At 36.2% G+C, this 25,949-nt stretch overlaps 1 protein-coding gene across 4 annotated transcripts in view; it reads right to left on the bottom strand.

The window, feature by feature from the left end:
* The window catches only part of SLC4A7 (solute carrier family 4 member 7), a gene marked incomplete at both ends in the record, with an annotated part of 99,848 nt that overhangs the window by 26,217 nt on the left and 47,682 nt on the right, over positions 1–25,949 (bottom strand). Inside the window, 10 exons of one of the 4 annotated variants that reach the window (XM_082015629.1) lie at positions 334–480; positions 2,000–2,087; positions 3,719–3,876; positions 4,490–4,549; positions 5,353–5,465; positions 10,915–11,283; positions 14,059–14,247; positions 16,400–16,560; positions 17,588–17,723; positions 20,487–20,630. In XM_082015629.1, the coding sequence (XP_081871755.1) occupies positions 334–480; positions 2,000–2,087; positions 3,719–3,876; positions 4,490–4,549; positions 5,353–5,465; positions 10,915–11,283; positions 14,059–14,247; positions 16,400–16,560; positions 17,588–17,723; positions 20,487–20,630 (1,565 nt within the window). The remainder of the gene's footprint in view (positions 1–333; positions 481–1,999; positions 2,088–3,718; positions 3,877–4,489; positions 4,550–5,352; positions 5,466–10,914; positions 11,284–14,058; positions 14,248–16,399; positions 16,561–17,587; positions 17,724–20,486; positions 20,631–25,949) is intronic. The other 3 variants (XM_082015631.1, XM_082015630.1, XM_082015632.1) reach the window with 3 other exon arrangements.

Below are 25,949 nucleotides of genomic sequence, written 5' to 3'. Positions count from 1 at the left end.
GCTGATCATTGTTAGATTACTAATAAAATCTGTAATATGAACTTAGGTAAAGTTCTGGTCCAACTCTCCTAGATGTCACATGAATTCATTTCAGTATTACAAAAGGAAATATAGTAAATACAATTTACCTAAAAGCATATCAGGAAACTGATTAACACTTTTTTTTTTTTTTTAAATAACTAGACAGACAATCCACTTTTTCTTCCAAAAGAATGTGGGGGTTTTCCTGATGCTTTATTAAAGTTTATACTCACTACACAATTTACTTGCATTTGGAAATGGCATTTTCAAAGTAAAAACCATAGGATCTCTCTATTGGACTACTTCTTTTACCTGGGAAGGAACACTTTTTGGTGGCTCAATTCGTATAGATGGATCCCATTCTCCCGGAGGCAGGACTGTCACTTGATCTAAAAATTCATCAATTCCTGATAACAAATCATTTCGGTCTTTTGCTTTATAGGCAACATCATGGAAAACCTACAAGAAGAAAGCACCCACCATTCATTTTTATTTCATTTTTTTGAAAGAGGAACCGATTACAAGGAACACTGCATTATTTTAAAAAAGGCATTGGGAAATTTTTTAAAGGTCCTCAAAACTGAGTCTTTTACTTTACTTGCATACTTTTGCATTAAGAACTACCTGTATGCACATCCCTATGGGACATAAAATAAGGAGGTTATGTCTTCAAACTCAAAAGGAATATTGAGTTTATTTCTACAAGTAATTAAAAAGTTAATCTTCAATATTCAGTTAATCAAGTTCATGTACTATTGTCTGAATAATTCTGCCCTACAGCCACTGTACCACTATGCTGTGCTAAATCAGGAAAAAAATACTTTAAATAACAAAAACTTGTGTTTTGGTTTGAAGGTTAAGAACTTCATTTGTATACCTCTACCTTAATTTTAAAAGGCTTCTTAAAAAGCACATGAAAGCAATCCTCCTACTACTCAAAAAGAAAAAAAAACACTTTACAGACTACTGAAACACAAACTCTGAATTGACAAATGCGTAGTATTTAAAAAAAAAAAATCATCCCTGAATCCCAAGATGCTATTTTGCTGTAAAAAAAAAAAACAAACCACACAAAAACTATTTGCAGAAGATGATCCTAAATTGCTTCTGTACATTTGAAACCTCAACTGTTTTTCTCAAAGACCTAACCATTAAGTCTTCTAATTGTAAATTAGATCTTTTAAGACTATTTAGGTCTTTTTAGACTACTGAATTATTCGTATTTTTCTATTTCAATGATCTTCAGTACTACTAAAAACAGCCTACCTCAAAAATCAGAAGCTGCAACTAAAGCATTTAATATTCAGTTCTTGCAATGAACAAATACTGTGTTCACAGACTAGCTGCCCAATTGTAAAATGACCAATTTCTGGTTTCCATTTTCAAACTTTAAATTGTTCTAGAGTGAAGAAATATTACAATTTCTGTTAGATAACCCTAATAATTATTGGCAATTCAGTAGGTGGCGCTCAATGCAAAGTCAGAATTAAAACATCCTAATTTTGTTCAGTAAGATGACCACAGTCTTAAAAAGTCCTGACTCCCCTGTGCTCTTTGAAACAGTCCACTAGGGCTCTAAGCATATGACTTCAAACGCCTAGAAAAACTCTAACTTCAATTATTTGACCTCACTTTGATAAAAAAAGTACCTGTGTCCTGAACACTTACACAGTTTGCTGTATCGTTTTTGACATACAGCGATTCATATCAAACACAGTTCTATTTAACAGTTCTATTTCCTAATTTAATACAAAGCTAAAATACTTTCTCAGAAATACATTTAGGATTTCTTCAAGAAAGACAAGAGGAAAAGTTAATTTACCGTTATCTAGAAATAAGTTTACAGTACTTCATTTAACTAGTTAGGTTTTGGTTTTTTTCTTTAATCTGTCACTCCAGATTACATTTATTGAAAACAGTCTGTAAATATATTATTCTAGACTTCTTTAACTACAAGTGTTTCAAATACATCACTTACATCATCTGTCATAAGTGTTGCTATTGATCTTCCAATTTCATGGTACTGTGGAGCTTTTCCTGCTGGTCCCAGCAACAAAAACAAAAACCTGTGGAGAAAGCAATCAAAATGAATGTGGCTGACTCATTTGAATATATTCGGAGGGTTCTTTCAAACAAATGTTTAAAGAAAATTCAGTGGTGAAGTAAAAATATCCTCTTCACCATTTCAGATCTTAAAGACTGTTGCAAGACCTAAGAAAAGACTTGCCTCAAAGTCATTACCGGAAGGAACTCAAATCCTGAATCAAAATTACTCTGAAATCTTCTTAATTAAGCCTAATTTTTTTCAACTTTTTATACTGCCATAAAGGTAGTAGAAATCCACAGGCTAGAGCTCAATGCATATTTCCTCCAGATTATAAGGCTTCCTGACATTCCCACTGGCAAAGACCCCTCAGTGAGGGCCTAAGAGCTTTGTGGCCTATTCTAGCCTCCCTGACAATGACCTCTTCACAGGAGTTAACCCCTCTGCTTGCAGTGACTGGGTACATCACACAACAGATGCACAGATACACTTCAAGCAACATACTGGACGTACTCGTATAAGCATATCCTGGTCCTGTGTCAATGGAAAGGAAGGGAACCTACATTTTGAACACCTAAGAAAGTAAAAGTGACATTTTGGGAAGGGAAACCAGTCTGGGGGTGCATCACAGTATGCATTAACAGACAGTCTCCATTTCCAATCACAGTAAGAGTTATCACACTTTAATTTGAACAGGAGTAGTATCTTACCAATTCAGAAGGACAGAAACCAAAGAATGAACCTCGGCCATTCTTTTTACAACCTACTTCCTATACTCCATGAAAATGAAGTTCTTAAGTACAACACATTTGAAAAAAGTAGTGCCTTCTTTCACCTCACAGTACGAAAAGCTCAATGTTATTTTCCCTTTGCAAGTTGACTACCCTAACTGAAACTGAGATTGCATCTTCAGAATCAATTATGCTATTCCAAATCTGCTAGTCTACACCATTCTGAAAATTCAATTTAGCACAAGACAGTTTTAGCTACATTAATACAATAATCTGTATGCAGAAATTTTTTCGTTACCCAAGAAACATTATGAGCACTAACATCAACTACCCTCTGAAAATTCTCACTTCTATTTATAAGAACACTGTGAAGATTATTTTTGCCTTTCATTAGAGTGTATAAACTGAAAATTACAAAGGTAAAAAGCACTTTCATGTTGAAACATTTAAGAAAACCACAAAAAAAGTACATGTAAAAATTTATGCCAAACACCACACAACAGCCCAATACATCAATGGGCACAGAAAATGAAGTGTCCTCCATGACGACTGATGAAATTACTTGCTATCTGCATCACAGGACCTGCATTTTGACATTTTGATCATCTGTGGTAAATACACCCACACTACACTGACAAGACCCATGATTTTGGGGTGTTGGGGGTGGGTGTACCAGGCTGGATGGCATATTGCAGATTGAAAACCAATTCAATGTATTAGCTGCAGACTGGTTACCCCAGTGTCAATCATGTAGATTTCGGCATATAATAGAAGTGAAGTTCTTCCACCATCTAGGTTATTCATATACGGAGTACGTTTCTTGACCGTAATAGAGTATGTCTAAAATTTACAACTATTTGAGATCTTAAATATTATTATCTTATTGTATAAGTAAAGCCAGACTTTCCAGGCATGTATTTACCGTGTAGGAACTGGAACCTCTGTGAGACCTGAGAGAAGCACAGCAGGGGAGAGCCTCACAAAAGCAATAATAGGTCTTTCTAAAAAATCTACTTCTCCCACTAACACATTTGATGCTTCTGCTCCTGAAGGAATTTTCCTCATGAAGTTCATATCAACCTATTCATACAAAGATGAAACAGATGTTTATTCCCTTACATTTCTTATCAGAAATTGTGTAACATAAGTTTATCAGTATTTACTCAATATTTATGCTACAAAGGAAAATAAAAAAGCAAATTAAATATCCCACAGTATAGAAAACACAAACACATGTAGAAAACATCGGCCAGGCAGCTAACTAATAACAAACTATTTTCTAAAAGTTAGAATTATTACCACCTTCTATATTCTAGAAGACTCCAAACTGCATAACCACCTTTCTAATATTATTTATCATGACCAACATTCCATGATAGGACATAACAAAATCTACACACAATTAACTAAGGAGAGTTCATGTAATTACACATGGTTTCTCGAATACAATTAGTTATTTCACAGCTGTGTAATATGTAACATGAAATTAATACAAGTGATACGAAGTATGTAATAATTTTGGAAAATAATTTGTATGCTCATGTTTTCATTCATAAAGAATGATGGATGAAAATATTAACTTTCATTTCTGTACATAATTACAGAAGAGCATTAGAAAATGGTACAGCACATGAACTCTGTGTTCACACACACACACACAAGCACCAGTTACATTGCTATCTAGAGAACTTACAGATGGCCTCTTGAGTCCCACACCAAGTGTGCCACAACTACAGTGCCAGGAGGCTGACTCCTGCCCAACAGGAGACAAGGCAGGTGTACAGAAGGACAGGCCAAGCAAAAACATAAAAACTGTGACAGAGGAGCAGGAATAAATGGCACCTGCCATGATTAGATAAGAACTACAGTGTAAGTTAGCTTTCCTTAAACATAATTAGTTATCTTGGTAAACCAATTTTCATACAGTGTTTCACAGTACAGATGACACTACAGACTGAGTTATATAGTAAAAAGCCATAATGGAACTTGCCCAGCAAATTTAAATTATGAAAGAAATATAAAGGTTTTTTTACAGTATTACACAAGATTTCCTTCAGAAAGTAATGTTATACGCTCCTAATGATCAAGATGTACAATAACTCTCGTACAGCAAACTGATAAAATATACAAAGCAAATCACCTTCAAAGGCACTCTTTGCAAAAAAAAAAAGTCAGTTCTACAAAAAAATGTTACAAAACCGTCTACAAAATTGTTTTAATAAGAAGAGTCTTTGTAGCAGATCTAAAAATATCTCCCTCTGCATGAGAAAGTATAATGGCTGCACTCTGTAAGTTACCAAAATACTGAAAAGATCAAATGAAACAGTATGTTCAGTCCCACTGGGAAGAGTTTCAAAATGTTTGACAGATTTAGCCTATGTCATGTTCCGAGACTTGTACATACAAGTTATATCTTAAAGTTACATGTCTTGTGCACACTCATACAGATGCATACATATATGTGTCTTAGCTGGAACTAAGAGAGCAGTTAAAACCAACACATTTTTGTTACATAGTTATTTTATGCTAAACATTAAAGTATTTAATGTTATTTACCTTACTAAAATCAACCGTGCTGTTTTCTCTGCTTCCTCCTGTTCCAGTACCTTTAACATCACTTTTCCCAGTATCTAAATTTCCAGGTGCTGACTGGGGAGATGCTAATAGCCCTAAATTAAAACAAAGGATAAGTTCAAAACGGTGCATGAAGTGAACTGAGTATGTGACACTAGCAAAACTCAATGTGGCAGCTTGCTTAAAGCAAATGTGCAAGTTATTCAGTAAGAGCTCCCTACATTAGTATCATAAATGCAACGCTAATGAGTCACTGTGTTGTGCAAATAGTTACATAATTAAAAAAATTAAAATTAAATATTGCCTAAATGATGGCCATTTGCAGAACAGTCACCAGAAAAGAAAGTAAGAGCTATTTTAATTGTAGAAAATATAACAAGTGTTGACATTTTAATCATAACCGCTCTAGTAGTTGGTAGATAACATCTTCGCTATATTTAGAAGTCCTCAAACACCAAAAGCAAACACCTCTGCTATCTAGTCTGCTGTGCAGCAGTTATTCCAATTGTAAACAGCCTCAGCAAGCCTCAGGCTACAACTACAAGGCATGATACCTGGTAATTAACTAAACCTGTACAAGCAAATACTGTACTACATGGAGGATAGACAGCTTGCAAACGATGATTTCAATCAACAGACCAAAGCTGCAGCTATGTGTCTGACCAGATGTTACTACATGAAATCATCTCTCTAACACATTAGCTAAAGAGGCACTTACAATAGTTAAGTCAAGTTAAACGTACAGCTTCCCTCTAACATCCGCACTAAGACATCGTTTTATACAGCTTGCTATGCTACTAGCAACACTGAACTGCAGTTCAGTGAAGGGTGCAAAAGTCAAGTAACCCAGGTGCCCATACACGCTGAATTCCATGTTGTGCCATGGTTATCCCTACCCACCTATCACCTAAAAGCTGTTCTAGGCATGCATATACAAGCCTAAATCCCATCTCTTGGATTACAGAGCTTGTACTTACTCAGCTTAACATGCACTAGCAGTGCATTTGGCCTTGCTTGTCTACACTAGACTTTTCAGATGTGATAAACATGCTTTTAACATGCTTTCAAAACCACATCTAGACACAGACTAAACTCTAAACATAGTATTACATGCATAAAGTTCATACCTAGGTCAAGTGTCACTAGTCAAGATAAAACTGAAGTCCTCACGGGCTACCTTTTGGCTATTGTTCTATCATAACTACGGCTCCATAACTACTTGCATCCCTCCATGTTTATAACTGAACAATTTGACATTTTTTAGCATTTCAAATGACAACTGAAGTAGCTTTATTTGATCCCCAAATTTATTTCCAAAAAACTCTTTCGAAGAGTTCCATCATATCAATGGAATACATGTATGTCCAAGCCTTTAGCATTAATTGTCATCCTTACAGTTCATACGGATATAAGTGGTGTGGGTAGCTTTTCCTGAAGCAAAAACCCAATGACGTTAGTAACCTGCAATTTCCTTTGTGAATCCTAACATGCACAAGTAATTAGCTAACACTATAAATATTACATTCAGTTAGCTAGACAAAAAAAAAAAAAAAAAAATCACATTCTACCCTTCTGCACTGATGTATGCGTTATTCAGAAGAGTAATGGCAATCAACCACCTCTGAAATCAGCTGTTCAAAGTACTGAACTGCATTAAGAGTTGATGTTAAGATGTGTTTGTTGGACTAGAAATAGAACAGAAACATTAAAATGTTGTTGCAGAAGACCATAACGTAAAAGTTCATACATATAAACTTTTTTCACTTTTTTCCCCCCTGCATAACGTTAAGGGTAACTGAAGATGTATGTGACTGACGATGAGCAATGATGCCTCATTTTGCACTTTTTGCTATGTGAGCAACAGCAAGCAGAGACTAGAAACAAAATCTGCAGAGACAATCAAGGAGGAGGACAGAGAATACGGATTCTACATATTAGCATAAATTTATTATTTCAGTATGAAGTGATACTGATTCTTCTAAAAAGTTTGCCTTTGAAATTTCTCTAACCAGTCACAGCTAAGGTTCACAAGTTTTGGCACTGATGCAGAAACATTTGTCTGATCCTAAACCACGAATAATGCAAATAGTTTTCCTTTCTGTTGGTCTTGCAGTTGGACAGACTGCTGCGCTCACATGAGAACACTGCTTACAGGTTTTCAGACCTGAGCAAGCATTTCCATATGATGCTGCATTTCATTATGCACATCAATTAGTCTGGTATTTGCAGGGAAACTCAGAATAAACAACCGTCATCTCTAATAGCAAAATGCTTTTACTCAAATCTCACACTAATAAAAGAGTTCTTCTCTTCTCCAGTTCAGTAGATACAAACTCAGAGACTACTGCTAAAAGGAATACTATCTAATAGTTTTCCAGACTGAGAGGCAGGGAAATTCATCTAGTCTTACCAAGCTACCAAGGGAATCATTAAAAATATACAGTACTCTTACTGATGTTCTTATGCAGATATACCACCTGCCTCCTTCAAAAGAAAACAGCAGATTGAGTCTTGAGTAAGTTTGGATTAAAACCTCGTAAGATCACTCAAGTCAAAGTACTTATGACTACACTTTCACCAAGGATCATGTGCATTTCCTAGCCAACTACACTTAGTTTAATACTGTGATCCCAAAAATCTAATGGACATTATCTACTGGAAAAAGAAAGCAAGAATAATACAGACATTAGCCTCACATCTCCACTTCAGTAAAAAAAAAAATGTTGGGGGAAATATGATGAGTTCAACACCTAAGCATGACTGTTCCAATATAATTATGTTTACACAGGCTAAATTTATGAAATACGAAGCTTTTAAATACAAAGTCACACCATATTTGTGCTTGAGGAAATAAAAAGCTATTTTTAAAAATAAATTCCAATGCAGCCTTAATGTGGGAAAAAGTATTACAAGTCAAATATGTAAACCTTTCTGAATTATTATTTTCAGTAATTACTGTAAGAGCAAAGCTGTTCTAAATATTATTTTACTCAGTTTTAAAGTACATTTTTCAGGGAACCAAAAGACCCTTAAAACAGGCTGCTTTGCTGTTGTTCAGAGACATTAACAAAGCCTAATGATGGTGGTGAACTAACAGTGTTCATCTAGCTGTGACTAGCTGTGAACAGCTCTCTTCCTATCTCTACCTATGGAATTCATTATTCAACAGTTTCAAAGATGGGAAAACAAAAGCTGTTCTTGAACTGATGACAAAAGAAAAAAAATGTTAAAGAGAACCCTTTGCGTGGTTGACTTACTATAAACTGATGACTAGCTCTCAGTCTACCACAATCAAGTGGTAGACTGAAAGCGTGCCCCCTCTCTTCTTTTTACAGTAGTTCACATTGAGTTCAGTAACCTTCCAGCTATTTATAAAGACTGCAAAATAAAGTCTGAATAGCAGAAGGCCAAGGATAGATGAAGGCTAAACAAAAGAGTGCCATCTATTAGAAAACTAAAACAGTTTGTAATTCTCACAGGAAGCAAACCCAACTCAACCATAAAGACGTGGAAAAAGTATTCAGGCTGCAATACTCCAAACTACTAGAGAGGCAATACAGACCATAATCCATAGTGGAGTGGACTGAGATTTTTTTTTTTTTTTTTTTTTAAATACAAGAAAGATGACTTCCTCTTCAGGGTTCCTTTCCGAGTCTGTCTCCCAAGAAAGAGATTGGTCCAGCTGCAGCTCTGAAGTCATAGTCTGAGAATGTCTTCAAAAGCATCTCTAAGGAAAATGTGTCCTTCTGTGGTCAGATGATTTCTTGAATCAAAGGGGGGGGGGGGGGGGGGGAGGCGGGGTTGGAACCCAAGAAAACAAAAATGTCTTCCATCATTATTGGTGTTCATATTTCTCTGGAAAGACTTATTTATGGATTAACTAGGAAATCATCCCTTTCAGATTTTTCCTCTATGAGAAACGTCCCTTTGAAGCACAAAGGCAATTTGAACATGACTTGGAGAATCTGGTAGAAAGCTTTATTAGTGATAATAATAGCATCAAGTACTTGATCTTCATTTGTTTGCCTTCTCTTGGGTTCTAAAGACCCTAGGTCTGGCATGCTTTCATTCCTGTCAGATGAGTAGAAAAATGAGAACTGGAAAACCAATTACAGCTGTTATTATACTTCTGGGTTTTAATTACCTTTGAAAGATCACCCATGAGAGAGAATGATCTTCATGTGAATTTTCTTAGTTTCCCATGAGGAAGTCAGAGAAAGAGTTGTTTGTTTGCTTTTCTGAATTTAAGTAAGGACGGGGTGCCTTACTCCAGCTCAAAATGACAGTCTACAATATAGTTTGCTCTTTCCTTTTCAGTGACTTGGCTGCAAAATGTGGAGAGGCAGATAACCACCGTCTTTTCTTCGTCAGCTCATTTTCACTGCCATATGTAACAGTGTGCTCTTATTCATTAAACAAGTGAAGAAGGAAGCCAAGAAAACCCTCACTGATTAAAGACTTGAGTGAAATCAGCTTCCTCCTGCCCCTCAATACACATAGGCATAAGCAGACAAACCTACAAGCTAGATGTTAGCCAGATAAATTTCTGGGAAGGAAAAAAAAATGGCAGGAGGAGCCCGAAAGCTAAAAAGAAAGGCGATCTTTAAAAACCATGATCTATCTACAAGAATCCTAAAGTCCCTAAATAGGTGGTAATTTTGCAAAAGGGAAGCAAGTATAAAAGTATATATGCAGAATGCACAAGTTATGGAACACTAACCAAAAATGATTAAAGAAACCATCAGAACTTTCCATCGTTTTTTTCAACTTACCTACATACCTTTTTACATGTAAAGAACAATAGCTTTGCAAGACAACAGATTATTAAATTGCTGAGCTCTGACCTACAATTATAAACTCTTAATTACCTTATCCTATTTTGCATAACAAACACAACAAAACAGTAATCAAATGTCTGATGCTGAAGCAATGCACTAATGGATAGCTATCTGGAAACAGCTCTAAGTGAACTGAAACTGCCAGTTCCATCAAACTACTACTGGGTTTAATGGCTCCGGTTTCTAAAAGCACAAAAGCAAAAATAAAACTGCTTAAAGACTTCATGATACAACTGAACTACGAACACCACTGATTATTGCATCCTTCCTAATTCTTTTCATACTCATCTCTAATACCTCACTATGTCTTCAGCTGTAGCTATCTCATGGTATCAAACACTGGTTTAGTATTACTTCAACCACTGACAAAAACAACAAAGCAAAATCTGACATGGACTGTAGGTGAGTGAAAGGAAAAGGCCACCATTTTTGACATATTGCTTATATATTATATTTTAAAACTGTATTTCTTTTTAATTACACAAATGAAGGTTAATTAAAGAATTTTTTCGCTGGCTTTAGTTAAAAGCTAAAAAGTTAAAAATGCTGAACAAGAAAACAGTCACAACTGAGAAGTAAAACATGCAGGCAGAGGTAACAGTTATCATACTCCTTTGTGCCCAAGTTATGTGCCAAAAACATTGCAACGCAAGTGATCCAGATGCAGAGAGCATCACACATGGACAGCTGAAATTTCGATAGTTGCCTGGTGTTTTGTCAGTATTTTCCTGTGTCGTCTTTTCCTGGCTTTCCTGCACTTCTAAGTCCTCCTCAGGTGGGTGGATTATTACTGAAGGAATATCATCACTGGCAGGTGACACCAGCAATTCCTTGCCCTGAAGTGGACTTGGCTGGGCACTTGTAGTTGGCAGGTGGCTGAAGGTAGGACTGGAGGGTGGTGTGTTTTGAGGGGTAGTTACAGGGGTTGTACACCTTGAGGCTGCCGGGGTTCCAGCTCTTGAAGAAGGAAGAAGGTAATTGAGAAGAACTGACAAACGGTTTTCTCCTCTCAGTGAAATATTTGAGGCAGAGAGACCTGTTCGCAAAGAATGGCGGGAGGCTGAAAGGCCTTCCCCTGAGATAAAACAAATGAAATACCATGAGGCTTACAACAGGGATATACTAAAAAAATACAGACACAAATATGCATTAACAATTTACATAGTAAATTGCAAGCTTTATGGGCCAAAAGTGTCATACTCATGCAAGTAAGACAAGAGATAAGAGCAAATCTGATTTCAGACATTAGAAAAGTCAGAAATTACTGATGAGTACTAATTAGAACGCCAAAGATATGTGGAAGAAGATATTATCTTAAAGTCAGTAAGATTTGTTAATATAACAAAATTTCTATCTCTTGAAATTGACTCTTAAATTTTCCTACAAGAACTTCTTATTCCAAATTGCACAGCAGCTATCTTTAATGCCATCCAAAAAATACATTAAAAATTATTAGCAGCCAAAACATTACAAGACTTCAGTTAACTACATCCATTATATACAAAGAATTGTTAGTTTTTAAAACTAAAATATTTCAAGATGAACATGACGAAACATATCAAATGGTGTTAAATGCAACTATCTTCCAATAAAAGCCTTGTTTTAATAAAAAGTTTCCTATCTGGCTGTAGTCTCAATATGTAGTTTTGAAGAGGGCATGAAGATGAGATACATAGTCCCTTCTCCATTTCTTCTTGCTGTGACTTACCAAATATCCCCATTTGCCTAAAATCAAACACATTTCTCCAAAATCCATTGTTACTTTTCTTGCCCTATTCAGTTTCAATGTCCCACTAATGTCTATATAAAAAGAGAACACAGTCTTGTCACGGTGCCCTCAGATTTAAGTTTGTAACGGACTTCAGTTCTGCCTTAAGCAGGAAGAGAGACTGTCTACCCTCCCATTAGCACTTCCACTAGAAGGTTCAGCGATACCATTCCTCCCATTTACCACAAACACTTTTCCTCGGATAGCAGCCTCCTTAAGAATACTGCTTGCTTCTCCTACAATCCCCGAAATCAAAAACATGGGTGTTTTCATGTACCGTGCCATCAAGCAAGGAAACAGCAAGTGAGGCACATGTAGTCTCAAATTTATACTAAGCACTACAGAGAAAATAACGTACAAGAAGGAGGCGCAGAAAGTATGCCTAGGTAAAGGTCACGTACCTTTTTTCCCCACCTCTAACATGGAAGAGTGGATCCTACAGTGCAAACTTGATTTAAATTAAGAATAAAAGCCTCAAAAGATCAATTAGTAAAACTGCAGTTCAGTAAAGACAAGAGGACCAATAAAGCAAACTAGTTGATTTTGTCTATACTAATCACTAAAGTAATAACTAGATTTCTGTCAGTATATTGGTGAGGAATCACGAACATGAGATGAGGTGTAAAATGGAACCTAAAACATATTATGCACATATGCATGTTTTGTTTACCGGTTTATTAGAGGGTAACCATAGGATTATAAAAAGTAAATCAGTACATGCTGGCAAAGAGTTCATCATGTTATATTGGTTCCTTATTTCAGCATATATCCCATATTCTGCTGTAGGAATAGTATTAAGAATAAAGTGCACTAGAAAGCGGAAGTGATACATGAAAAGTAACTGACAAGCAAGAGACCTCAAATACAAAATTCTCAGAAATACAATTAGGGATACCGGTGTTCAAAGATAGGCAAAACCAAGTTTGTACGTGAAATTTTTACGTTTGCTGAACAAAACAGGAAAGTCAGAAGTTATACAAGAAACTATGCTCTTATATAAATTATTGGTATTTTCATGCTAAAAAAAATAATTCTGAAACTATCAGGGAAATATTTAAGCATACATCATGTATTCACTAGCTAACAGAAAGTATCAGGAAGCTTGGACATTTACTGGAGCATACTTGAAGTACATAACAAATTGAGAGCTCCTAACAAGCACTTAACTAAGTGGTATATATTCTAAGCAATGAGGCATCCTTCAAGAAAGGAACTTCACTTCAAGGAGTGATTAATGAAATAAGTACTAAGTTTTCACTAAACTAAAAATTTCAGTTGAAATCATATGTGTCTTAGTTAATGCAAGGCAAAAGAAAACAAAGAACAGAAATGAAAATAGAGGTCATAAGAAACACAAGAATAAAAATATGCTGCTCTGAAGTATATATTACTATTTGGACTTTGGAGCTGGATGTCTAAAGTAAATGTATTGATATTCCAGAATATTTTCAGGAATTGGTTCAATAAAAGATGTGGTACAGCCTATAAAAATATTGCAAACACCTTTCTTGGGTTTGGGGGGTGGGAGGGGTCTTCCCTGTTAGATCCTTCTCTACAAAACAAGGTAAAAATAAGCGGTGTCCTAGCTAAAAGTAATTTCTTACCACTAGCACAGTGAACTTTTTCTAGTCATATTAACATAACAACACTGGATTAAAACACAGTAATTGTCAGCATCACTGACAATCATGACATGACTACAAAGTAAATCTAGTATGAAGACTGAATAAGCAAGTAGGATCCATCTGACAAACATGTAAAGCTACGCCACGATGCTGAAATTCCTCAAACATTACACGTTTTATCCAAGCATATCTTAAAAAACATTAGGACTCATGTAGGTCTATTTCTATACTTCAAAACAGTAACGCATGCTATGTATACAGGCAGAAGTAGAATGTTTGAGTAAAATCAAAAATATACAGAAACATCATCCACAGCTACACATAGCAGTTATCATTAGTTTTTTGCTTATCAAGAAGGAAGCACTTATCTGCTATTATCAGCTGAATTTTCTTTCATCTCCCAGTGAGAACATTAGTTAACAGGTTATAACAAACTGGATGCTACAACTTATCTCACCATTTCGTTCAAGCAAGTGAGGATCAGAATGTTTCTTGCCTATATCTGCAAAAGACCGAACCAGAGGAATCCGATTGCTGAATTTTTTCTCATTCTGATGATGGTGCCGTTTTAGAAGGGCCTCTCTCACATTCTCTCTTATGGATTCATCGAGCTGGCCAGAGGCAATCATGTTGTCCAAAACCATATCTACATAGTAACAACAACAACAAAAGACAATTATAGATACAGCTATCAAACCTCTCCTTCATCACATTCACACACTGTAGTTACACCAAATATTAAGAAAAAAAAAATTAAATCTGTTTAGAAGAAAGAAAAGTCTTTTCTTTAGCAAAGTCATCTTCAAGAATCCACACGAAATTTTCAAAGATGTCACTAAACAAGCAAATGTGAGAAGAAGGAAAGCATAACATGTGGGTCCAAACAACAGTACTTATCAGTAGCACCATTTTAAGAAATAAGTTACTTAATATTTTATGATTTATTGTCATTTACTTCAACTTTCAATGGCTACTCCCTTTAAAAAAAAGCATCTATGTATTCAACAACCCTCCACTAGAAGTGAACACACAAAGACAGAAACACAAAGAACAGACTTCTTAAGACAGTCTTAACCTGGTGTTCCCGGTTTTGAAAGTATACAACTATACAAAAGCAAAAGTTATCACAGAATGAGACGAATTCCCTAACTCCTCTGTCACCTTCAGATGCCCTAAGTTCCTGAGGCTCTCTACCGAACTTCATGTGATTCACATGCTTTACAAGAGGAAGTGTAAAACAAAAGCTAGTTACATCATCCAAAACTAACTAATCAGCTGTCAAACAACGTCAAGTTTCAAAAGGGCCTATCATCCTTATGCTCACACTAGGAAAGAAAGTCTGCAAGTCCGAGTAAGTATCTGCGGAAATTTCTTAGCTGCCTTTTTTTTTAATTAATTAAAAAAATCCCACCTGCACAAATCAACACTACCCTATGTGACAAGCTTTGAAATATATTTTGCCAGTCTTAACTGATGTATCAAGAACCTAGCTATTGGTAAACTGCAATTATATAGAACTTTTCACAGTGAAAAAGGTTAGGGCTCAGAATACCTTGCAAACAAAATTATACGCAGCAAAGTCTCTGTCAGTACAGTGCAGCTTCCGTCTGGGGTTACTGGGAAGACACAACCTTTTGTAATAGCTTCTCAAAAGGAAACTGGCCACCATCTCCCTCCTGTTTTAAGTGAGATTCAGGAATACATACTAGGTATTCCTGGCTCAGGGAAACAAGACATTTGCATGCCAGGGACTGTTACCCTACATGCTTCGTAATGGCACCTAAAATAAACCTGAAACAAATTCAATCTCTTAAGACATCCTACTTCCAACTAATACACCTGCTATTAAAAGAGTGCAGTTTACACAGAATTAAGCAATAACTGTTCTTCTTATGTACTAAGACTATTGCTAAATTCAATTATTACAAATAAATTAAAAACCAAAACATTACTTTTAGAAACCATGTATTGAACACTCTTACTCAGTAATCAGGAAAATAGGAAGGGAATACCAATTTCCTGAGTGAATTTTGAAGATTTCAGAACAAAACAAGAAAATGTTTCAAGCACTGCCAAAGTTTTTAATGCCAAAACACATCGTCCTTCACATACATGTTGGTCAGCCCTAAGCCTAGCATGATTCCTGAGAAGGCATTCCACTGTGTGGTACCTGTAGCAAGAGATACCAGGAAAATAATGTAAAACTAGTTCAAAGGGATTCAGGATAAGCAGGTATATATATACATATATGAAAAAGTCTTCAAAGCTGATTTTATAGTATCCAAAATGACCACGTGATTAGTGAGGACACCCAACATAGTAGGTCAAACAACATGTACAAAATTTATTTCTGCTCACCTCTTATAAAGGTGAAAAAAATACCAGATGTGCAACAATCAACTGCACTAATGGCATCAGTTAACATCAGCCAAGTTATCATTAATAATTATGGTACTAAAGTGCACAAATAAGTCCTAAAATGTTCTGGCAGATATTTACATTTCATCTGTAGAAACAAAGACAAAGAACACATTCAGGGATTAGAACACAAAGGCAAATTCTGGGCCTCATCCTAAAACATGTAATAAAGGAGGTCCTACTTATCCAGTGTAGCTCCTTGTAAGTGAAGTTTGTAAGATCAGGTCTTTATAACCAGATGAAGAAAACTGCAGTAAGCATGCACATACCCATTTCTTCAATATAGTATTTTCAAGACCATAGACACCATCAAAAACATCTCAAGTTATAGATTAAAATTTATGAAGAAAATATTTTTTAAAAAAAAGTTTTGCTGCAACCTGCTATCTCATCTAGTGTGTTTGCTCTCATGTCCAACATGACCGTCCCATTAAGAATACAGCTTCGCAGTTCAAAGAGACTGTGCAGAGACAGAGTTGCTACATAAGGCTTGCTCCATCGATCACCACCATCTTCAACATCCTCTTCAAATTTTAGCCACCTGAAATGCACACACATATTTATATCTCTCCTGGAAGACACACAATTTGGCAAGCAATCACATTCTTCTCTGTGGCTTCTGTATGACACAGAACAGGAAATCTCAGCAGCTTACACTAGCTTTCATTTTCTCAGACAACCCAACTGATTAACAGTCACATTTTTATCAAGCCTTTTAACCACACTCAATTGTTTTAGTTTTTGCCCATTGAGTTTCTTTTGGTTTGATCAACACCTGTCTATTCACAAGTTCTTGTGAACAGTGTGGAACTGTGCCTTGTTACTTGATTTGCATATCTCAGTTTCATCGGTGTTTTAGGATTAGAAAGCTGTCTGAAACACACCATATACAACGTTCAAGTCTCCTAAGGTGCCAAGTCAGACATTTAAGAGCTAGCAAATACTAATTATGTGTAACTATAAATTGATCTTGATTCTGACTTATAGGCATTATGAAAACTGAACTTCTGCAAAAGCTAGCATGCAATAAGGCAATTAGAAGTAGTGAATGCAGAAGAATTTATTACAACACATATGTAGAAGGAAGCAACTAAGCCAATATGGGCCAAAAATAATCATGGCATCCTGAAATGTTCATGCATGCAATTTACAAAAAAATTAATCAAATACTACTTGGGAAGAACATATGTAAATATGTTTTCTTCAGGTGAAAAAACTTGACACTAATATATCAGCAATAATAGAGCTAAGAGATTTCTGAGACTGTAAATACCACACTCCATGGCTGAACACCTGTATTTATAACTAAACACATTTGTACCTTTCACAATGCTTGGCACGATCAGTTTTAGGAAAGTCAACACAGCACCAGTAAGAATGAGGGTCTCTTGAGAAACCATATTGATTCGTCCAGAGTTGGACAAAAACAACAGAAGTTTTAATTTGCTCAGCATGAATTGACTGAACAACTCCTATAGTTCATGAAAATTCTAATCTAGACCTGGTTTGAGTTCTTTGAAATAAAGTCACTAGAAGATATACCTTGAACCAATCTATTTTTAGCATACCTAGCCGTTTCTTTCCATTCATATTCTTCTCCATCCCTGAAGCAAAGTTCATCCATTTCAGTGAAGAGATCATGGGGAATGTGTTCATCATCATCTTCAGTACCCAGGATAAACTGCACTCGTTGGGATGGTGTATCTTGAAGAAAAGGAGAAACTGAGCAATTAGAAGAATTCATACTTCTATTACGCAACATCACGTAACAGTTAAATCTCCTGCTCTCATTTAGAAATACGCTCTGGGATGCATATCCTCTTCAAGAGGGAAGAGGAACAAAAGAAACATGGACATTTCTTTAAAAGGAGGCCCTTTTAAAATTTTTCATTGTTTCTGAAAACAAAACATCTGGAAATTTATGTTTATGTAACATAATCAAGTATTTTTAGTTTTTCTATAGATTAACAACATGAAAATAAACAACAGCAAAATTAGTAAGAAAGTAAAAACTAATATACCAAAGTGCTAGAAACCTTGTTTTCACTTTGAAAACAAAATAAATGATACCACGATGACGCAAATGCTAATGGGACACACACACGACACACCACAACAGGTTGACAGAAACAAATAGCCTGACTTACAGATTGATTGCCCTAGTAATAGCTTGAGGTGCTAAATAGCTGGCTTTCCCCCCTCACCCTCCATAGTGGATACCCAGGCACAAATATTGTCAGAGCTGCAGATTTTTCAATGGCCTGTTGCTGTTTACATAGGATGGAAAACATTATTACCTTTATCATTTCCTGGTTGGAATACTGTACATAAATTAGCACAGGAAAGTAGAAACTACATAGCTAAAAAGTTGAGGAAATATTTTAACTTCTCATAGTATAATGCCTAGTGGAACAGGCTCAGAAATAACTTGTAACAAAATTTAACTATCTTTCTTCATCAAATATAAGTAGTGGACTTTACTGCTATGAGCAAAACTTTAAAAAAAAAAACAATAAGAACACATGGTTTTAGCAATATTTTAATACCTATACACAGATCTTGTTTCAACTCAAGGGAGAGCTTTCAAATTACAAGGGTTCAATAATGTAGTAGTTGCAATGTTTTCCCAAGGAAGGTCAGAGATAGAAAATTCAGGTAAGTCTCAATTTTAAAAATTTTACTTTGTTCACTGAAACATGACTCTCACAGCTGCTAGATCTGAACACACAACTGCATGCTTCCACTGCAGAAGGAAAATTGCTTTTTAGATTCAGGCATAAGAATTATTAACAAATTTCATTCAGAATTGAATTTTGGTTTTGCATTGTTCTTCTGGCATACATCATCATCCAATAACGTAATTCTGAAATGAGCTCTTGAATACAAACCACATTCATTATTGTTGAAGACCTATAGCAGATTGTTTCCGTTCCAAAATCAACATATCCCAAGAATCCTGCCATAACCTGTGTATCCTAGGTAGAGAAGTGACCAGAAGAAGTGAACTTCTATCTATCTAATATTACTTGCTGCTTCAGAACCTGTACAGCAAGACTCTACAAACATAACATTAAAAGATAATAATTTGTATTTGGGAGAGGAAGTTTTGAAGATGGATGAAACTAAGAACTTGTCCTGGTCTCAGCTGGAATAGAGTTAATTTTCTTCCTAGTAGCTGGTATAGTGCTGTGTTTTGGATTTAGGATGAGAAGAATGTTGATAACACACTGGTGTTTTAGTTTGTGTAAACACTGCTCAGCAACAAGTCAAGGGATTTTCAGCTTCTCATACTACCCTGCCAGCAAGTGGGGGTGCCGGGGTGGCCACAAGAAACTGAGAGGAGACACAGCCAGGACAGGTGATCCAACTGGCCAAAGGGATATTCCATACCATATGACATCATGCTCAGTGTATAAATTGGGGGGAAAGCTGGCTGGAGGCTGCTGCTCAGGAACTGGCTGGGCATTGGTCAGCAGGTGGCGAGCAACTGCATTGTGCATCACTTATTTTGTATTTTCTTTTATCGTTATCATAGTTTTCCCTTTCCTTTTCTGTCCTGTTAAACTGTCTTTATCTCAACCCATGAATTGCCCCACCCACCCTGCTTCTCTCCCCATCCCAGGGCAGGGAAGTGAGCAAACGGCTGTGTGGTGTTTAGCTGCCTGCCGGATTAAACCACAACAGAACTGTAGGAGAATGGTAAAAGGGGACTTGTCAAAGCTCCTTTGTCTCAGGGAACTGACCCCATGTAGAACATGGTTCTAGCCATAGAAAGGTGATAGTGAGCAGCGTGGTGTCCATGTTTGAAGTGGTATGTTGCACCGTAACTTTCCCATTCATTACAGTCCAGGAATAAAAGCGGGTTTGAGGTCTTGAAGAAAAACTGCTAAGAGTACTGCTAAATAATTTCATTTCAGAGAATGGTATGACAAAGTCATCACCTCTGAAGGATAAGGAGCGGGCTGGGGGGGCCGTGTCTGACCCAAAATAAAAGTTAGGAGGCAGTACAATTCCTTTACTATTACTAACAGAAAGCAAGAAGGCTGAAGTTAAGTATTTTAATGGGATCACTGATCAAATTACTATGGCAAATGCTGCTTCACAGCTATATTCATACTTTCAAAAAATCTTGAGCGACAGAGGAAGAGTATTACAAGACTGCACAATCTGAAAAAAGGTGTCTAATTTAAATAACACAGATTTTTATGTGACAGGAGAGTATTTTGAAGCTCTAATCTAACTTATTCAGTGCAGACTGCTGTTCACACAGACACCTGGATGAATTCCAACAGCTTATGATTTAGATAAAACACAACCACAAAAACCTTGCCTGATTGTACGTAGAAAGACATTAATTACCGTGAGAATAAAAGCAACAGCACAAAACCAAACAATGTTTTAGCACAGAGAAACTACTATAAGTTTATTTTCAAGCAACACAAAGAACTCTCACAACAGATTTCTTACCATATGATGGAGATTCTCGGCCATCCTCTCTGTCAGTCTCTCTTTCTTTTTTTCTTCTGTGATGCCTGTGCCCACGATGTCTATGCCGTCGACGGCCTTGCTTTCCAAATGGGACGTGAACTCCAATATACACAGCTCTGTGGCCTTTTCAAAAAAGTTTAAAAGGAAACAAACAAAAAATGAACCTCTCACCCTAATTTAGTGTCTTAGTCAAAAAGACAAGGAGTTTGACAAAAACAAACCTTGGCACTTGGCAAAACCACCATTAGTGAACTAATATTACCACTTCCTTTCTGTCCTTCCCTGGTGTCAAGGAATTAGTGCTATCCTCATTTCCATGATAAACTGAGTAAGAATATGGCCCAGTTTAAGAACTCAGTTGTGAAACAAGTAATATAGAAACACAAGCTTGACCTGTTAACACTGAAAGAAGCTATTTGATTAACACCAGAGCAAGGCAGAGAAATTACATGATACTCCTCTTGTTTGCAAGAGTATCAGGATAGCTTGTATCAGGATAGTTGTTACAATGGCAAGATGTAATCTCGTAGTTCAGTTTATGAGCTTCATTACGAAATTGTCCATCATTTAGAGTCTGCAAGGAGTTTTCTCTGCTTGAAAGAACTGCCAGCACTTCAAGTAGCATGTGACACATCTAGGTGAACCTGACGTTCAACTATACCATTAATTTAGTGTCAGTTTAGGACCGGAAAAGGAACTTGTATTTGGAAACGTATGCTAAAGCATCAAATAACTTACAGAGAAGGTTGAAGTTTGTTTCTATTCTAAAATTTTTTAAGAAATTTAGCTTAGTAGATCCCCAAATTAACACATACTGCTCTTTAAAACATGTACTTTCAACATCTTGGTTTTCCTTTACCTTTCACATTAAGGCAATACTAGCATCAACAACTTGGCAAACAAAATCAATCAAAAGACTGTTACGAACGTATTACCACCATGTCTCCTGTAACAGAGTTAGCATATACAATAACCTTTTCAATTCCTTTTTAAACAAACAATCTCAGGAAGAGACACATGAACTAAAAGCCTCGAGGTTAACACTAAATACTTTGTTGCACACTGTAGAAGAGTTATTACAGAAGACTGACATTATCAAAAGTAAAAGTGGTTTTCCAGCTCTGAGAGATGCAAGTTCAACAAATTTATAGAAGACAGGCAAGCCCTATGAGTTGTGCCAGTATACATATATGCACATATACATGTATGTATAGCACACACACACACTGGATTAAGCATATTGAAAAATTCTAGCAATTACAGAGCTTTAAAGAAATAAAAGGTGGTAGTATGCCAAACTTATTTTCCAATAAAAGCATCTCTAAGCCCAAAAAGATACACAAATCTTTTTATAAAGCAGTATTTTGCAATGCCACATGAGTAAAAAGACTAAGCAAAAGTCAGTAATAATGCCTGAGTACGTTCAGTGTTTAATTAATTTGGTCAAGATTCCTTTTCAAATTACAAGACCTGATTCTTGACAGACTTCCAATACTATTTTAGAGTTGACAGATTGGCACAATGACCAAATCTGAAATTAAGCATATTAAAAGCTATTTGTTTCCACGTAACAGTGGAAAACAGATTAATTTGTTGAAGCATTCATCAGTCCTATTTATAGAGACAGACTTTCTTTTGTGAGTTTCTTCCAACAAGAACACTCAGCCTGACCTCCACCCTCCACAACCAGTACGCACAATGCAATTCCCAGAGAAATTAATGCAAATGTGACACCTAAATGTAAATCAACACACTTGTGTATAGTGTGCTAGGTCACACCATTAACAATGGTCACATTATTGATGCTATCGTGATACGATGATCTTACGTATAGGGAAAGCAGAAATACGAGGTTCAAAAATAGCTGCATTACACACCCCACTCAAAGCTGCCTGGTGCAACTGACCTGCCACTCATTACAAATGCTGTTACCATCCCTGCCAGGCTTTTTGTTTTATTTTATTCAATTATTTTTAATTCAATTTTTAGTCAATTAGCAAGTATTAAACTATAGTTTTATACATATAGTGAAACAGTTTTATTCATTGTTCAAAGCGTTTGATTTTTTGCAGGAACTACTTTTTCCTAAGAGAAACTCAAACATAGTTCTAGTAGTAAAGTGTTTTATATTATCAGCTTGGTTTAAGATTCATAATAAGACTGTTTTAAGCATGTGTTTTGATCATTGCACAACAAAAACTTGCAGGTGATCAATTCCTATAAAATTTCAGGAATCTGAAATTGTTCAAGATTTTTCTTCCTGAAAAAATAGGGTGACTTCCACCTTTTGGTCTCTTGCTGTTCCCATAAATTAAGACAAAAATCCCACGTTGCTTTCTGTACTAAAGAACAAGCAAAAACCCCATACAATTTTTTCAAGAGCCTCCATCTTAAACAATTCACCCTGCTATTGCAAAAAATTAGCATTTGTAAGGATGTCATCATTTCCACAGTCAAAGACCATGTTGCTGCATGGAGGAGAGGTGGAACAAGGAAACGAGAAGCCCATCTCCTATTACAAAACTGCAGTCTGACTGAAAAATTTTGTTCAGCAGGTAAGTTTGGAGGAGAGCAGGTAAGTTGCAAAGGGAGAGTTAAAGGCTAGGGAAAACCGAGCTGAAATAAGCAACAAATCAAAGTCATTTTAAAAAATCCTGCAACCATAGCAAACTGCTTTCCTAGCCAAAATGCACTGACCTCTCAGCTATCACTATGTTCAGGTGCCTCACAGACACTTCAAGGCACGCCAGAGTAGGCACTGCCAACTTAGTCCTCACCCTGGGCAGCCAGCCCACAACCTACAACACTCGGTATTACTTTCTACTCCAGAATTAAACTTTTCTTTAAAGCACCTTCTCACTACCCCAACAGGGTCGGGTATCACAAATACAGGGGAACAGGCTAGCAACGGGTTATCCTACCCTTGATCCTACACTGCCCAGGAGCTACCATTGCGTGAATGGCTACTTCCTCATGTAGACACCGTCTTGTAGGCAAATGTATAACAAGAATACCTTCCCCAAAGCGTTTCTGTATATGCAAAGAGACCAGACTGCTACACCTGCAACTTTATTTTGGGACTAATGTGAAAAGCTGATGAGCAAGATGATTTTCAGCTATTATTAAGTAAAATGCATCACAATACAATGTACTTCTATCAGAATAACTTCAAGAAAAAAACTTAATGTTGAAAAAGAGCCTCAATTTTTTGTTTTTGTTTTTCAGAGCAAGCATGGGGGGTGGCAATACAATAGACTAACAAAGAAAGGTTTGGCTACGGCAAACAGCAGTTTCTGAGTGCACCAGACTGTTCCTTGAAAAAGGGACCTTTTTTTTTGTATCATGGACATTCCTAAACAAGATATCTCTACTACTACCTAGGAAATCCAATACTACTACTACTGTTGAGTATACTACCACGATTTGCCAAAAAACATGTTGCAGGTATATTCAACTCCAAAAGGCAGGGCAAAACTGCATAATAAGAGTTACACAAGCTTAACCTTAATTCTAACTCCACAAAGCAAAGCACTGAAAAGACATCTAAAAATAAAGACAACTGTACTCAGTAGGTCTGTGTTCCCTTAACTTTCATTATTCAGATAGTAGTAATTAATGTTTGCAGATGGACAGACAAAGATTTACTTGCAAATACAATTTACAAGGAAAAACACAAGGATTTTTTTTTTCCTTCATTCCCAATGAGTTAGGCAAAACAACTTAGGAGTTCCCTTCACCTTGGCAAAAAAAAAGCTAGAAAGGCAAGTAATATAATAGCAATGAAGAAAAAGTTAATTCTAAAATGGTTAGAATTCATATTACTAGCATTAGTGTTATTTCTAAAAGGAACACAACCTTTTACTTGAATAGTGTTTTTAAAAGCTTGAAAGGTACAATTATGTGACCTTCAAAGCTTTATTCACACAAACATCTGTACCACATTACCACTCTCAAGCAAAGCTTGTTACAGAGTTACTTTAATCCAATAATCAATAGAATTAGTAGACTGTCTGATACTAAATTTAGTAATACAAAGCTCAAGAGATAATTGTTCATTTTAATCTAACATGACTTTATCCAAGCTTAGCTGTTCAAAACCACCAAGAGTATTTACTACTTAAGGTCCTTATCAGTATGAAACAAATTTAAATGTTAGGTTCTTGTTACATGTCTTCATCACATGCTTGGTCTTACTCCAAAAGTCAGTTTATATCAAGTCCTATAAAATTGACAGAATAGAAAAATGCTCCAAGTTCCCTGATTTCTCCCCAAAACCCTAAGAAAATGGTAACAGAAGACTTCTAAAGTCTGACAGAGATCAAAACCATGTATCCAAAAATGCTGATGTGGCAACCCTGTAAGTACAATTCCACACAGAATTTTCTTTTTTCTGATGATCATTTTGTTAGCTAGATGCCTTTGAAGCTTCATACAAAGAAGGACATTCTTCCCCATGTTAACAAAGGAAAACAAAGAAAGTCAAGTTAATATCTGTATGAATTCTCAAATCCCGTTACTTAGAAATTTGAACTGCAGAAATCATATAATCGTTACAGTTGTAAGGGACATCTGAGGTGGGCTATCTGGTCCAATCTTGCTCAAAGTACAGCCAATTTCAAAGCTGAAGCCATCTTTTTGATCAAGTTGGTCAGGATGACAACAAGCCAAGCTTTGCATAGCTGTAAGGATAGATAATCTACAGCCTCTCCAAGCAACCTATTCCAACACGTAACAACATACTGCATGAAAAAGATTTCCTAATAACCCATCAGCACTTTCAAGACTGCATCTTGTGTGTGATCCCCCTCACCCTTTCACTATGAACAAGAGTCTGACTCCATCTTCTCCGTAAACTCCCAACAGCCTGCCGAAGACAAAAACTTTGTGACAAGAATTACTATTTTTTCCAAAAATCTTCAGATAATAATCTGAAGACAGATCATTTATTTTACATGGAAGCCTTTTTTTAATCAAGTAATAGCATAATCTATCTTGTCCCAGCATGGAAAAACTGGAGGATCTACAGCACGGATCCTAATCTGCTCCTTAAGGCCATAAAATGGGGGAAAAAGCAGCTGTGGGAAAACAAAAAGGAAAAAAAAAAAAAGCTATGTGCTGTTTGGTGTCTTCTAACTCACATTCTCCAACACATTACCCTAGTAGGAAACATTTGAAATCTATCATCATCTCATATCTTGACCTTAATTCCCCTTACATCACAGGAAGTATGTGTGCACACAAAAATAAGCTCAATGCAATTTATTAGCACAACTTCTACCTTTTCTGTCACAGGTCTGCTCCGAAGGTAGAAGCACACAAATTGCAAAAAAAATAACCTTAGGTGGATGGAAGAAGAGTGAAAACAAGAAAACCTTTTCATGCCCAAAAAACTTCACAGCCCAAAGGCCTTCTCCAAATATTCTCTGCTCTGGTGAAACTCAA

The sequence above is a fragment of the Phaethon aethereus genome, assembly GCF_964289735.1.
Source record: "Phaethon aethereus genome assembly, chromosome: 2".
Lineage (NCBI taxonomy): Eukaryota > Metazoa > Chordata > Aves > Phaethontiformes > Phaethontidae > Phaethon > Phaethon aethereus.
The sequence above is the reverse complement of the archived record's forward strand: the minus strand, read 5'-3'. Positions and strand labels throughout refer to the sequence as shown.